The sequence below is a fragment of the Meles meles genome, chromosome 19, assembly GCF_922984935.1.
Source record: "Meles meles chromosome 19, mMelMel3.1 paternal haplotype, whole genome shotgun sequence".
In the NCBI taxonomy this organism is placed as follows: Eukaryota; Metazoa; Chordata; class Mammalia; order Carnivora; family Mustelidae; genus Meles; species Meles meles.
Window position 1 is genome coordinate 53,451,297 of NC_060084.1, and position 16,007 is coordinate 53,467,303.

The 16,007-nt window shown below is 42.5% G+C and overlaps 1 protein-coding gene and 1 long non-coding RNA gene across 2 annotated transcripts; one reads left to right on the forward strand and one right to left on the reverse strand.

Moving 5' to 3' along the window:
- Nucleotides 1-134: 134 nt before the first annotated feature.
- On the reverse strand, nt 135-10,040 carry LOC123931294 (zinc finger protein 84-like). The gene is made up of 6 exons (XM_045988242.1): nt 9,843-10,040; nt 8,494-8,525; nt 7,703-7,884; nt 3,143-3,269; nt 2,753-2,848; nt 135-1,794 (listed from the first exon to the last, which is right to left on the reverse strand). The coding sequence occupies exons 3-6, from the start codon at nt 7,715-7,717 to the stop codon at nt 221-223; spliced, it is 1,812 nt and encodes a 603-aa protein (XP_045844198.1). The 5' UTR covers nt 7,718-7,884; nt 8,494-8,525; nt 9,843-10,040; the 3' UTR covers nt 135-220.
- A 3,493-nt stretch (nt 10,041-13,533) lies between these two features.
- On the forward strand, nt 13,534-15,976 carry LOC123931375. Its single transcript, XR_006816258.1, has 3 exons — nt 13,534-13,623; nt 14,232-14,338; nt 15,918-15,976. It is a non-coding gene; the product is annotated as an uncharacterized LOC123931375 (long non-coding RNA).
- Nucleotides 15,977-16,007: the final 31 nt, after the last annotated feature.

Here is a 16,007-nt window from a genome sequence, read left to right on the forward strand (position 1 = left end):
TAAGCAAAAATGAGGTGTGAATCTGGGGTGGGGGGGAGGGAGTGTGTCCCCATCCGCAGTCTTACGGTTTCACTCCTATGTAAACTATGGTATAATCATTTATTCACTTTCAATGACAACTTCTGGATATTTCCTTCATTCATGATTTCTCTCCCCTGTGAGTTTTCTGATATAAAATGAGGCTGAACTTGTGGGAGAAAGTTTTCCAACACTCACTACATCAATAAGGTTTCTCTCCTGTGTGAATTCTCTGATGTATAGTAAGATGTGACTTCTGGGCAAAAGATTTCTGACATTCACTGCATTCGTGGGGTTTCTCTCCTGTATGCGTCTTCTGATGCAAAACGAGGCTAAACTTGATAGGAAATGTTTTCCCACATTCACTGCAGCCATAGGGTTTCTCTCCTGTATGGATTCTCTGATGAATAATAAGGCTAAACTTGTGAGAGAAAGTTTTCCCACACTGGAGGCATTCATAAGGTTTCTCTCCCGAGTGAATTCTCTGATGAATAAGGAGATAGGATTTCCGGCTGAAGGCTTTGTGGCATTCACTGCATTCATAAGGCTTCTCTCCGGTGTGAGACCTCTGATGAATAGTGAGGTGTGACTTTTGGGTGAAAGCTTTCTGACACTGACTGCATTCATAAGGTTTCTCACCCGTATGTGTTCTTTGGTGCAGGATGAGGCTAAACTTGATGGAGAACGTTTTTCCACATTCACTGCATCCATAGGGTTTTTCTCCCGTATGAGTTCTCTGGTGAGTATTGAGGAGTGACTTTACGCTAAAGCCTTTTCCACATTCGCTGCAATAAGGTTTCTCTCTTGTGTGAGTTCTCTGATGCCTAATGAGCTCAGATCTCTGGATGAAGGCTTTTCCACATTCATTGCAACCATAAGGTTTTTCCCCTGTGTGAGTTTTTTGATGTAAAATGAGGCTAAATTTAAGGGGGAATGTTTTCCCACATTCATCACAGCCATAGGGTTTCTCTCCCGTGTGAGATCTCTGATGAATAATGAGCTGTGACTTGTTGCCGAAGCTTTTCTCACACTCACCACATCTGTAGGGCTTCTCTCCTATATGAGTTCCTTGATGTGAAGTGAGTTGTGACTTATCGCTGAAGCTTTTCTGACATACACGACATTCAAACCGTTTGTCTCCTGTGTGAGTTCTCTGATGTTTATTAAGGCAAGACTTATCAGTAAAAGCTTTCCCACATTTATTGCATCCATAAGGTTTCTCTCCTGTATGGGTTCTCTGGTGTAAAATGAGATGGGATTTCCGACTGAAGGCTTTCTCACACCTGCTGCAACCATAGGGTTTCTCTCCGGTGTGTGTTCGCTGATGCTTAATGAGGTCTGACTTCTGGGAAAAGGCTTTCCCGCAGTCACAGCAGTTACACTGTTTCTTTCCTGTTTGAGTTTTCCAGTGTTTAATAAGCTGTGGCTTATGGCTGAAAACCCTTAAGTGCTTATTATATTCATTGTATTTTTCTCCAGTATGAATTTCCTCGTGCTTAGCATAAAGAAATATTTCATTATAGCCATCATATCCATTAAATTCAACTTCATTTCTTGCATAGCTTTTATTCTGAATAATGTACTCTACATTAGGTTTCAAATGTTTCCCAAGTATGTCAAATGTACGGGATCTTTGTGCTAAAGGGACATCAAAGTTTAGGCTCAGAGACAGTATTTTTCTAAATGCATTATTTTTGTGGTGACTCTCCATAGTTCTAAGGTTGCCTTGATTTTCTTGGTGCCCGTCTGTATGACAATCAACTTGCCAGGTGTCTTCTATAAAGGAGATCAATGAGCCCCAATGACCAAGAAATAGAAAGAATGGAATTCCATAGGAAAGGCTGAAGAGGAAATGAGGCTGGGGATACAGTCAAAGTCTGAGACATTTCTAAGTGGAAGGAGGAAAAAAATGGAAGAAACTATAGAATGTGTAGACAAGGGACAATTTATGAATGCTGAGTATATTAGAAAAGAGATCTATAACCATGCATTAGGGGGATGGATAGAAGAAGGCAGATAAACTGAGGATGCCAGGGAGAAAGATTAGAAGAACAAGTTCCAAGATGAACTAGAGTGGGATCAGATCCAAATACATAAAAAAGAAAAGTATTCTTTTATTTTTTTGAAAAAAAAAATTTTTTTTTTAATTTTATTTATTTGACAGACAGAGATCACAAGCAGGCAGAGAGAGAGGGGGAAGCAGGCTTCCCACCGAGCAGAGAGCCCGATGCGGGGCTTGATCCCATGACCTGAGCCGCAACCCACTGAGCCCCTCAGGTGCCCCCCCAAAATTTTTTTTTAAGTAGGCTCCAAGCCCAACATGGGGCTTGAACTCACAGCCCTAAACACAATCTACCAAATGAGCCAGCTACACACCTCCAGAAATATGTTCTTTTAAAGACAAAGCAAAAGAATCCTAATATGGAGAGATTAAAAAGTGGAGTCAAGCAGAGCCTGGGTGGCTCAGTCGGTTAAGTGTCCGACTCTTGATCTCAGCCAAGGTCTTGATCTCAGGGTTGTGAATGGAAGCCCTGTGTTGGGTTCTACCCTGGGCATGGAGCCTACTATTGAAAAAAAAAGTGGAAACAGTATTAATGTGGGAACTTATGTCCCCCATGCTGTCACACTCAGAGCTTAAAAATGTCAAGATTTCTCCAAACAGTAGATGCCTCCCTGTTTCTGACCAAACAGGAATTTACTTCTATTTATGCCACAGGGTTGGTTTTTCACTCACCTGGATGAATCTTACTCTGGATTTCTTCTTCTGTTATCCATGGCGTTCCACGTTCCAACTGGTAGAATGCATCTGCTTTGGTAACTTGATACCCTACTGAAGGAAAATTATAGCGGATCCATGGACCCAAATACTTAGACAACAATACCTCTGAAAAAATGGGCAAGGTTATATTGAAGGGCCTGAACAATTTGGATCTTAACCAAATAAAGACCTTTAACTTTAGGAGTGAAAGAAAAGCACTCTGTTGGAGGCCAAAAGGCACTAAAATCTATGATGTATGAAACTCAAGTTCAAAAAAGTAAGGTAATTAAAAGGCTGCACACATTTCATCACTGAGAAAGGAAAGGCAATTGATTGCCTACATTACCCTGGGAAAGCTCTGCTTACCCACTGATACTAGGTTGCTATAATTTTCCAACATCACATCTTGATACAGGTTTTTCTGAACAGGGTCCAGTAGTTGCCACTCCTCCCACGTGAAAACCACAGCCAAATCCTTGAAGGACAGTGATCCCTGAAACAGAACATTCCTATTCATTTCTAAAGGGATTATCATTGGTTAATACTTGAAATATAATAATTTTTCCTGTGGTCAGTCATTTGACTGCTTTCTGTATAACTAGTGTTGCATTATACTTTGTAGGAAAAACTAATTTTTTAATTTAAAACATCCTTTGTGCTTCTTTTTTTTAAAATATTTTATTTATTTAATAGAGAGAAATCACAACTAGGCAGAGAGGCAGGCAGAGAGAGAGGAGGAAGCAGGCTCCCAGAGCCTGATGTGGGGTTTGATCCCAGGACTCTGGGATCATGACCTGAGCCGAAGGCAGAGGCTTTAACCCACTGAGCCACCCAGGCGCCCCATCCTTTGTGCTTCTAATCATTGTTGTACATGTTCACTCTTTCACAAAAGAGAAACAGAACATCCTCAAATTTCTCTATCTAGGAACCATCTACAATCTGTGTGAATGCACCTATAGTCAGACACTGGACTAGATACTCCTTTTTATATAAGATTCTCTCCTACCTTGAAGGAGCATACTAGCTTGCAGAGAGAAGAATGTAAGTACATGAGAGTACAATACATTAACATAGGGCAGGAAACAAACATATACCATGTGAGCACCAGTGGGGAGGAGAAAAATCACAACAGCTGAACTTCAGAGAGGGAAGGAGAGAGGGGAATGGAATTCAAGAAAGAAGTAACATGAATGACAGCACAATGAAAGCCATGAGCATTTAAAACACTGCAAATACATTTCTTCCTAAGTTGTGAAATCATGACTGAATTTAGAGCAGGTAGAGTGCACTAATAAGCACTCAAAAATTTTTTCACTTATTATTTTTGTTACTTAAATGTTGATAGGGATAGACTTCCAAGGTACTGGGTTAAGTGTACTTAGTAAGTTACAGAAAAGTACATAAACTATAACCTTAATTATGACCGTGAGTATTAGGTTCTGTGTGGTATAGGGTTTACTCAGCAGGCCTGGGTTGCCCAAGCTCTGCACACTCCAAGGACAGGCCTGTCTTCAGGAGAACCGGCCCTTGACTTGGTCCTGGAGATAACCTCTGAAGCACTGTAATATCCAGCCTGCTACAGGTGTTTCACATTCCCGAGGCCTTGCGTGCTCTTCCAGTTTGAATCTTGGAGACTGAATGGCTGAGGTCAGTCATGTATGCTGAATGCCTGTGTTGTCTGACTCCCAATAAAGCCCTGGACACCAAGGTGCGCGTGAACTTCCCTGGATGGCAACACTTCCCACCTGTGTTGCTACCTTGTTACACACCATCTCTGGGAGAATGAAATGCTATTCGAGCCACTCTGCGGGGTGAGGACAACTAGAAACTGGTGTCTGATCTCTCCTGACTCTACTCTGTGTCTTTTGCCTTTGTTGATTTTAATATGTATCTTTTCAGTATAATCATCTGTAACTGTAAAAGCTTTTTTTGAGTTCTTTTAGAGAATCATTGAAACTGAGGGTGGCCCAAGGATCCACAACTCAAATATATACAAATTCATAGACACATATGTAAATGCTGACAGAGGAAGTCAAAAGGCTACACCTAAGTTTTTGTATAGGTTATCCTGAGAATGGTGAAAAAGGATTAATGGGGAACTTAAGTGCTTAGCTCTAGAAACTTCTGTACTACTTGAAATTTTGACACAGAATACTTTAAGCTTTACTAATGCAATTGGAATTTAAAATTTTTTAATTTGGGGGGGAATTTTTTTAAAATAGAAGAAATGGATTATGAACTGAGATTATGAAGGAAATATTCTAAGACGTTGCTAATAGATGTAACTTGGAAATGTTCACTAATTAATATAAATTGGGGTTTCTCAACCTCAACCCTACTGATAATTTGGGCTGGATAACTTTTCAGTGGAGGCCTGTACTGTGTGTTGTGGGATGTTTAGCAGCATCCCTGGCCTCTATTTACTAGATACTGTTAGCAGTTATGATAATAAAAAATATTTTTTTTAGGGACACTGTCGAATGTCCCCTGGGCAGATAAAAATCATCCCGAATGGAAAACCACTGATTTAAAGAAAAAAAACAAATTTTGAGGGCTGTTGGTGGACGAACAAATGATGGTCTTAGAATCCATCCATTTTTCTTGATAATCCGGGTGTTATCCCCGGATAAAGTCAGAGCACCAGAAGCCTATGGACTTGAGCTACACTGTTTTGAAATCCTGAAGCACTCTGATCACTGAGTTTGGCTTTGATATAACACCATGGGCTTTTCTGAGGATGGCCGAGAAATAACCAGAGGGAACATACCACTTTATTGGTGGTTTGCTATAGAAGGAACTGAGCATTGAACAGTCTCACTAATAACCTACCAGAAACATTTCTTCCTACTTATATGACAGGAACAATCTATTTTTCTGAGGAGCTTTCTCCTTAAGGCAAATCGCCAACGGTTTTTTATTGATGGCCAGGTGGGAGATGATTATATTTCCCAAGGATGACCACAATAGTATGTCCCATTCCAAAACCTTCTGCAATGTGATCTTGCCACTCTCCCATCAAGAGGTAAAGCCTGTTCCCCTCCCCTTGAATCTAGTATGTCTTAGGGACTTGCTTGTAACAAAAATGATGCGGTAGAATAATGTCTGAAGCTAAGGCAGAAAAGGTCTGTAATTTCAGTCTGGTTCTCTTAGAATCTAGCATCATGCTGAGAAGCCCAAGCCACAAAGGGAAGCCATGCATAAATACTCGTCAGGGGCCTCAGCTGTCTAGTTTTTGAGTCATGTCATCTTGGAAAACAGAAATAGGAAGAAAGAAGCCTTCAGATGAACCCAACCTTTGAGTCTTCCCAGCTGAGGTTTCAGACCTCAGGGTGAGGAGAAAAAACTGTGCAAGAAAAGATTAACACAGCAATCTGCATTGTCCACACCCTGCACGTGCCAAAGAAAGGTTTGGTGCTTACCTGTTCATAGAACTAACCTCTAAGCCCTAGAACTAGCTTTACCTGAGAGCCTTGGGCTACACCAGATAATTCATACTGTAGTGTGGCTTATGGTGGGAGACTTAGGGCGCACCATGGCAGCTTTACTTCTGAAAGGGCTGGTGACTTAAGTCAGCCATTCATATAGTCAGTGTTGCCTGTGTCTCCAACCCAAATAAAAACCCTATAAACAAAGACTTGCGTGAGCTTCCCTGATTAGCAATACTCAAAATGTGTTGTTACAAGTCACTGCTGGGAAAATCCAACACTGTTCACAATGACTCCACCCAGAAGGAACAAGTGAAAGTTTCTGCCTGGTATCTCCTGGATTGGGCCTTATGTGCCTTTTGGCTTTTGCTTAATAAACTGTAATTGTGAGTATAACAATGTTTCTGAGTACTCTTGAGTTCTTCTTCCAAATCATTGAACCTGAGGGTGGTCTTGGGAACCCACGAACATGTAAGACACCACCAAGGGACCCTGTCTTACTTCCTGACCTACTGAATCTCCATGAGAATGACAAAAAATAAATGCAGGGGTACCTGGGCGGCTCAGTTGTTAAGTGTCTGCCTTCTGCTCGGGTCGTGATCCCAGGGTCCTGGGATCGAGCCCCACATAGGGCTCCCTAGTCAGCAAGAAGCCTGTTCGCCCTCTCCCACTCCCCCTGCTTGTGTTCTCTCTCACTGTGTCTGTCAAAAAAATTAATAAAATCTGGGGCGCCTCGGTGGCTCAGTGGTTTAAGCCGCTGCCTTCGGCTCAGGTCATGATCTCAGGGTCCTGGGATCGAGTCCCGCATCGGGCTCTCTGCTCGGCAGGGAGCCTGCTTCCCTCTCACTCTCTCTGCCTGCCTCTCTGCCTACTTGTGATCTCTCTCTGTCAAATAAATAAATAAAATCTTAAAAAAAAAATTAATAAAATCTTTAAAAAAATTAAAATAAATGCATACCACCAGTTTCAGGGTGACCTGATGGGCAGCAATAGGTAAGTGGGATGTGGAACAGTAAACACAAGTTTGTTGCTCAATTTTATGAACTATTTAGAACCTTGTGGGTTAAGCCTCTGCCTTCGGCTCAGGTCATGGTCTCAGGGTCCTGGGATCAAGCCCCACATCGGGCTCTCTGCTCAGCAGGGAGCCTGCTTCTCCCTCCCTCTCTGCCTGCCTCTCTGCCTATCTGTGATCTCTCTGTCAAATAAATAAAATCTTAAAAAAAAAAAAAAAAAGAACCTTTGGGTTATAATCTATGTTCTACTTAAAATAATTTGTATAAACATACAATTTACATATTCATATTCTCATTGCAATTTGGCTGTGAAGTTGATCCTTTGTCAATTTTTTCCCCTAATTCTGACATCTATCTCTCCATGCTGTATCTGGTATAAAGTAGTCCTCATAAATATTGAATAACCCATATTCTTTTAATATGTTTATTATTAAGCCTTCTCAAACCCACGTGAAGGCCTAGTGGAAAATAAATATAAATAAACTCACTTGAGACTTGGACATTTTCTGGAGTCCTTATATACGATCAGAAAGTCTAATATCTGCTCTGTTCTTGATTCTGGGCTCTATTCTGAAGTTCTGGTTCAAGATCTCTGGATAAGGATGCAGTGCTGATCTTCGTACCTTCACTTTTTTCCTCATAGAACTATTTTATCCCAGGAAGCCAGGACCTGGAGATTACAGAAACTGTGTGAGTCTAACAGATTTTTCTGAGTTGTTTGAGTCCTTATTTGTATGTGTATGTGTATTTTAGATACACAAAAATGCATATAATAAATGCATATATATATCTAAAATTATGTTTTCCTTAGGTGGTAGGTTAATATGATAGTTTAAGGAAAAAAGTAATATGTATTACCTGATGACTTATTTTTCAATAAACATAATTTTATAATGAAGAAACAAAGCTATCATCATTAAATTATGTAATTTTACCAAAACTGTACTCAAAACTAAATCTGCACTTAGAGAAAGACCATTACAAAGAAATGGGGGGGGGGGGGGAAATGTCCAGTGAGAAATTCTTAAAAGCCTAAAAAATCCAGAGAAACAGGTATAAATACTGGGATACTGCTTGCTAACCTGTCTTGGGTATCTACTGTGTGATACTTAAGTGTATAAGCAGTTTGCACAGTTTATTTTTTGTTTTTGTTTAACAGATGGGAAAAGAGTCTCAGGTTGAGAAACTTGCTCAAGTTCACATGGTAAAGTGGCAGAATATGAATAAAAACCGTAGGTCTGCCCAAATCCAAAGTCCATGTTCTTTGAGTTAAACTTACCTGCAGGTGTTCTAACTGCTTACCTGGAAAACCTACAAGAATCAATTAGTAATTCATTAGAAATAAGAGTTCAGTAAAGAAAGGAAAAGTTTTTTAAAATTAGCTTTTATATCTGCCAGAAAATAGAAAATAAAATAACCTATTATTGGAGACCCTCAAAGACAAGAAAGGAAGCTGTCCCAAGCACTGAACTCCCTAGAAGCCACCCCATTCACTGACCACCCCCAAAGATCAATCACTGATCCTTCACTCCAAGTATATCCCAAACACCAACTTAAGCAAAGGACATCAAAAGCAGGCAACTAGGGGCGCCTGGGTGGCTCAGTGGGTTAAGTGCCTGTTTTTGGCTGCGGTCATGATCTCTGGGTCCTGGAATCAAGCACCAAGCTGGGCTCTCAACCGAAAAAACTGCTTCTACCTCTCTGTGATCTCTCTAATTGTGCTCAAATCTCTCTCGAATAAATAAATATAAAATAAAAATCTTAAAAAAAAAAAAACCCCAGGGGCGCCTGGGTGGCTCAGTGGATTAAGCCGCTGCCTTCGGCTCAGGTCATGATCCCAGAGTCCTGGGATCGAGCCCCGCATCGGGCTCTCTGCTCCGCGGGGAGCCTGCTTCCTCCTCTCTCTCTGCCTGCCTCTGCCTACTTGTGATCTCTCTCTCTGTCAAATAAATAAAATAATAAAATCTTTAAAAAAAAAAAAAAACCCACACACTAAACTATGTACCAAAGATGTCTCAATCACTGAACCCCAGCCGCCCAACACCATGAATATTCTCACCATGGACACTGGCATTAGTAAACCTTCCCAAGGACGTCCTGATAAGTGACATGTTCCAAGGATTCTTCAGTCACTGACCTCCAAGAATGCTCAAATTGTTGACATGCCCCTCAAGGCCGTCCTAAGGACTAATCTTCCCCATAATTCCTTTCCAGGCACTGACACACCTTCAAAGACACCCACATTCCTGAGTTCCTTCATGAACACCCCAAACATTGACCTCTCGTCATTCGTCCTCAATCAGTGACCTTATCTAAAGGATGCCCCTATCACTGACCTCTCCCAAGCGCATCCAAATCACTGACCCACTGTCTCGGTAATGCCACTAACTCATTTGCGCGCCTTCAGCGTCCAAGACCGTCCCAGTCACTGAACTCCCCTATAAAGCAATATCCCAAGCCCTAATATCTTTCTCCAGGCCACTCCAATCCCTGGCCATCCCCAGCCCTACCCCATTTCCGACAGCCCCGCTACCTCAATCACAGAATGCATCTCCCATCCCATAACCGCTTGCTTCTCGCACGGACAACCCAAGCCTCCCCTACCGTTAACTCCAAATCTCCACAAACCTCGCTCAACCTCATTCCGCTGCCAGAGGCGAAACTGAGACCTCTTAATAGAGCCTTCGTACACCAGTTGGGTGGAAAGAGCCACGGCCCAACACTTCAGCTATTGTTGCACCTCACAAAGTTAAGTTTAACATCTGCGGCATCCCAGTCTACAGTCGGCCAAACCACCACCCCGGGGGGCGTCCTTCCCCAGACAAAGATTCCGCTCCGCTTCCGGTCTTTTAGACAAAGACCCTGAGAAACAGATTATGGCGGCGCCCAGATGGCCAATTTATAAGGGAGCCGCCATACTGGAAGACCGGTCGTACAACTCGTTTTTCTGCCCGAGAGAACAGTACTAGTCCGCTTACGTCAGTTGTGAGCGACACAAAGGGCGGTGCGCATGCTCCCATTTCTACGGATGCTGAAGGCGCGCTAAGCCCAACGGCCCGTCGCCTCCGCTTTGCGGGCGGTGCGTGCCAAGCAACGAAGCTTTACGGCGGGCGTGGCCATCTTGAACTAGGTGGACATGTCCGTACAAGAAAGGGAGTTGTCCTTCAAGGAGTGGAAACCATTGGAGCAACCTTACGGAGTGCTTGTAGAGAACGGTATAGGGTTTCGAGAAGCCAGTGTAGTATGACAAAGGCAGTAGGCACAGAGTAAACTAATTTAATTTAAGGAAAAGTCTTCTTGCTAGGCTTGGTGGTGGTGGTTAGGTGACATTTTTTAATGATAGTCACATTGTGACCAACAAAGAATAACTAGACGCCAAAGAAGAAGTAAGCCATTAAAGATGTTATCACCAGTTCTTACTCAAACCAAGGCATTACAAGAATGATAAGACCATAAGCTCCTGGTCAATTCTAAAGAAAAATTGTTGGTGGAGGCCCACATTGGCAAATCAGGACCCCTCTCACTCTTGAGAGCTTTCCCTATGCTTAATAAAACTCATCACTTTACTCACTCTCCTTTGTGAGATTCATTCTTCGACCCTGTGAGACAAGAACTTCATTCTCCTGCTTCAGTGAGGCCCTTCAGTTGTACATCAGAAGGCCATATGCTTGGCAAATGATTGCTAATACACATCTTGGAGGGTAGAGATAAAGGAAGTTTCCAAAGAAGTTTTTATAAGTGAAAGGAGACTTACAGGGTCCTGGAGGTCGGGATAATGTTGAGCTAAGATTGCCTTTTGCCCTTACCAACGTATTAACATTGAGGCAGTTGAGTTCCTAGAGGAAGGTCACTCTGCCTGCCTCAAGGACTTGTCAATGGATGTAAGATTTAAGGAAATTAAATTTTTTTCTTTTGCCTTTGTGACCCACATCAAAAGTTAATTGATGATGAACCTAAATATTACCTTCACTTCACACATGGGGCAAAAAAGACCAGGTCTTTCAGAAAGCCTATTTCTTCACTATCTCATCAATATTTTAATCTTTGCCCATCTTAGGGGTGAATAGAAATCTTATCTCATGTGCACCTGGGTGGCACAGTTGGTCGGATGTCCAACTCTTGGTTTCGGTCAGGTCATGATCTCAGGGTTGGGAGATTGAACTCTCTGTCAGGCCCCATGCTCAGTGAGGGATCTGCTTGAGACACTCTCTCCCTCTCCCTCTGGCCCTCCCCCCTCTTAAATAAATAAATCTTGTTTTTTAAAAGATTTTATTTATTTATTTGACAGAGAGAGGACGCACAAGCATGGGCAGCAACAGGCAGAGGGAGAGGTAGAAGCAGGCTCAATCGTGCGGGACTCAATCCCAGGACCCTGGGATCATGACCCAAGCTGAAGGCGGATGCTCAATGGACTAAGCCACCCAGGTGTCCCTGAAATAAATAAACCTTTAACTAAATATCTTATTTCACTTTTTCTTTAATTTTATAAGTTGCTTGTTTACTTCCATTCCCCCCTCTCCCAATTTTAAGTTGGTTATCTTTTTCTTTTTCTTTTTTAAAAGATTTTATTTATTTACTTAATTTAACAGAGAGAGAGAGATCACAAGTAGGCAGAGAGGCAGGCAGAGAGAGAGAAAGGAAGCAGGCTCCCTGCTGAGCAGAGAGCTGGTTATGGGGCTTGATCCCAGGACCCTGGGACCAGGACCCGAGCCAAAGACAGAGGCTTTAACCCACTGAGCCACCCAGGGGCCCCTGGTTATCTTTTTCTTAATCACATTGTGGGTATTTATAACTATTATTCTACCCTCATTCTCCTATATTGACAGACACCCGAGTTTGGGGCTATTTTAAATACAGGTGCTATGAATTTTCTTGTGTTAGTCTTCCTAAGGACATATCATTTCAGTGGGGGTTTTTTTGTTTGTTTGTTTTGTTTTAAAGATTTTATTTCTTAATTTGACAGAGAGCATAAGCAGGCAGAGGGAGAGTTAGAAGCAGGCCCTCTGCTGAGCAAGGAGTCTGATGCAGGGCTTGATCCCACCTGTGATCATGACCGGACCCAACTGAGCCACCCAGGTACCCCTCAGTGTTTTTGAGTAAACCATAGGGTTCTCAGTTGCAATTAATTTATTTGCATAATCTGTACACCCAACATGGGGATTGAACACACAACCCAGAGATCAGGAGTCACACGCTCTTCTGACTGACCCAGTCAGGCACCCCCATGGCTGTTTTATTTCGCAGTTCTCTTAAGCTTAAGAGTTACTTTTTAAAAGATTTTGATAGTTTAACATGGGTATACTAACAGTGGATTTTTAACTTGGGGGCTTTATCCATACATTTATCATAAAGGAAACTTCAGAACAACTTTTCCTGCAAATACAGTTCTCTACATGTAGGGATTTATTTTTCCTCACCTTCCAGGAGTTATATGTTAATTTCGGTTGGATTTGGTGTTTACATTATGACGACTATGTAAACACCGTTTATAGTTCAGCCATGTAGTGTACTATGATTGTCATTTCTTGTACAATTTTTATTTCTTCCTGGAGTTGTCTTATTTATTCCTCCCAGAAATTCTGGCCCTTGGTTCTCAGAAAGCCCTGCCCTTGGCACTGTCTCCAGATGGGAGCCCGCTACCACGTGTGAGTAACTTGCCACCTGGACATGGGCTTGGGACTGCTCTCCTCACCTTGCTGGACGGTGTGTCTCCCCGCCACCTCTCCAAAGGGAAGCTTAGTTTCTCCCAGTCCTTGTTTTTCACTTCCCTGGATGGCATTATCACTCTCCCTGTACCGTGAGAGCTTCTCATTTTATCCTCAAAAAATCTTCCTCTTGGCCTCCATATCCAGTCTGAAGCGTTCCCAGAGTATTTGTCCTTTGGTCTTTGTGTTTGCTCTTTTTCCTCCGCTGAAAGACTTTTTAATGTTTGTACGGATAACTGACATCTAAGATGGCTGCGCCCTGTGTGCTTTCCCAAGTACTCTGTGCGTAGGGGATTACTTTTCTCGCCAGCTTGCTGAGGCGGACTAGCCATGTCATGTTTACCTTGTGTAAGTTCGAGGTTCTGAAAATCAATGCAGTTTGCCTCGCAGGATTTTAGGTGCGAGAAATGGGAGTATTTTCGGTAGGTGTTTACTGTTCCGAGCCTTACCTAGCTCTTCCGGCCAAAACGGCCACTTCGCCTTGTGTACGTCGATTACTGAAGGATGGCCGCCTAGGGGTCGGGTGGCCAGATGGGCGCAGACATACTGACTCCAGGAAAAGCCGGAAGTCCAGGCTCTGCAGAAACGTCTCTGGCCCTCGTCAGCCGCCGTCGCTGGCGTGGAGGCCGGGCAGGGGCGCGGCGGGAGTATTCGCGGAAGTGCAGCCTGTGGGAGGTTGCGGTGGGGGGTCACTAGAAAATCAGGTCTGTGTATGTTTCGGTTTGTGGAGCGGGATGAGAGGACCGAGGTGTCTGTGGCTTCCCGGGTGGGTGGAGGCGTGGGGTCCGTTGGGGGAGAGGAAGCAAGTGGGAGCCCGTGAGGGGCTGTCTGTGGGTGCGGTGGCTTTGGAGTCGGTGCTGAAGGATTGTGGGGGTCAGTGATTACAGGTGTGTGGAGATCCCCGTTTCCGCGTCCGTGGTCAGGCTTTAGTTTCTGTCTGTAGCGCCCGGTGACTGAAGACTAGGGAGGGGTGTGTTTTGTCAGTGAAAGTGGTGTCCACTTCGGATTCGGGTTTTACCATGCGGCTCAAAGAGGAGCTGGGGCGCACGGTCAGCGAACCCTGGTGTGTCGGGATTATTCCGGGGGTGGGAGAGGTCCAGTGCGTCGGCTCTTGAGAGGTTTGTGATGGCTGAGGCCGGCTGGTGGGTGGGTTGAGGTCCCAAGGTTTCTTTCCCTCCAATCCAAGCCCCTAGTTTGCTTTTGACTTTACACATCTCTCGACCCCGCAGTTACGAGAGCTTTGTTGGAGATAGAGGATTAAAGATAACCCATGTGGTTTCTACGAAAGATGAGGGTTTTTCCCTTTCTGCAGGTTTACTCTGGACGTGTTTGCACACCCACTTGGAAATGTTTCTTTTCGGTGCCATGGTAACACAAGTAAACTAACATTGCTGTTAACCCCAGTTCTGTTCCCCAAGGGTAATATTTACTTTTTTCATTTATGTCTCCTTCAGTCTTTATTTTCCTGTTTCACAATTCCAATAACCTGTTGAAATGCTGGCATAATTTGCCTTAATATTTTATGTCATAAATATGATATAATAAGTTTTTTCCTTAAGAATTGCCTTTTTAAAAACTTTTGTTACAGTATATACTGCCAGGAGGCAAATCTGTGCCATTGTGATTGGAATCACTTAATCTCTCCATTCATCTAGGTAGAATTAAAGATGTTTATGTTTAAGTAATCTCTACACCCCTCGTGGGGCTCAACTCGTAACATTGATATCAAGAGTAGCATGCCCCACCGACTAAGCCAGCCAGGTGCCCCTAGATAGAATTTAAATACTTCAATATTCAGTTATTATCTCTGAAAGCAGATGATGATTCTCCACTTACCCATCCATGTAGTTTCCTGTCCCACCTGCCCATCTTGGTCTTTAATTTTTTGCCATTGTGAATGGTGTCTTTTAACTTTTAGTTCTCTTTCAATTTACTATCTCTTAGAAGAGCAATTACATCAAAAATACTTCTTTTGTTTCTGCTTACTTCACTGAATTCTTAGTATTATGAGCTTCCCATTTCCTATCATTTTTTTTTTTTTTTATTTGTCAGAGAGAGAGAGAGAGCGAGCGAGCAAGCGAGCACAGGCAGACAGACTGACAGGCAGAGGCAGAGGGAGAAGCAGGCTCCCTGCCAAGCAAGGAGCCGGATGTGGGACTCGATCCCAGGACGCTAGGATCATGACCTGAGCCGAAGGCAGCTGCTTAACCAACTGAGCCACCCAGGCGTCCCCCCATTTCCTATCATTTTTATTAGAATGTTCAAACATAGTTTAAAGAGTTTTACATTTGAACACCTCTTATACCTAACACTTAGATTGTCATCATGATTTTGTTTTCTTTATTCTATATCCATATATCACTTCTCAATCATTAATCTACCTTTTTACAATTTTTAACATGTATTTCAAAGTAAGTAGCAGGCATTTATTTATTTCTCCCTGAATGTTTCAGCAAGTGTATAATTAAGAGTTCTACCTGTAGCAACTACTAATCCTTCTGTCTCTATAGATTTGCCTGTCCTGGACATTTCATATAAACAATGCAAATGCAGTCATATGCTATGTGCACTTTTGTGATTGGTTTCTTTCACTTAATGTAAGAGGGTTATCCATGTGGTAACAGGTATATGTACTTCATTCCTTTTTTAACCTCTGAATAATACCCCATTGTGTGGATATAGCACATTTTGGTTGTCCTTTCATCAGCTGAAGAATATTTGGGTTGTTTTGGGTTGTTTCTGCATTTTGGCTGTTACAAATAATGCTCCTATAAACATTTGTTTAGAAACTTTTTAAAAAATTACAGTGTAATTAACATAGTGTTAATTAATTTGTACAATATGGTAATCAGCAGTTCCATATATTACTCAGTGCTGATCAAGGTAAGTATACTCTTTTTTGTTTTTTTTTTTGAAAAAAATTTTTTAAAAAGATTTTTTAAAAGATTTTATTTTTTAAAAAGATTTTTAAAAAAGATCTTATTTATTTGTTTGACAGACAGATCACAAGTAGGCAGGCAGAGAGAGATGTGGAAACAGGCTCCCTGCTGAGCAGAGAACCCGATGTGGGGCTGGATCACAGGACCCT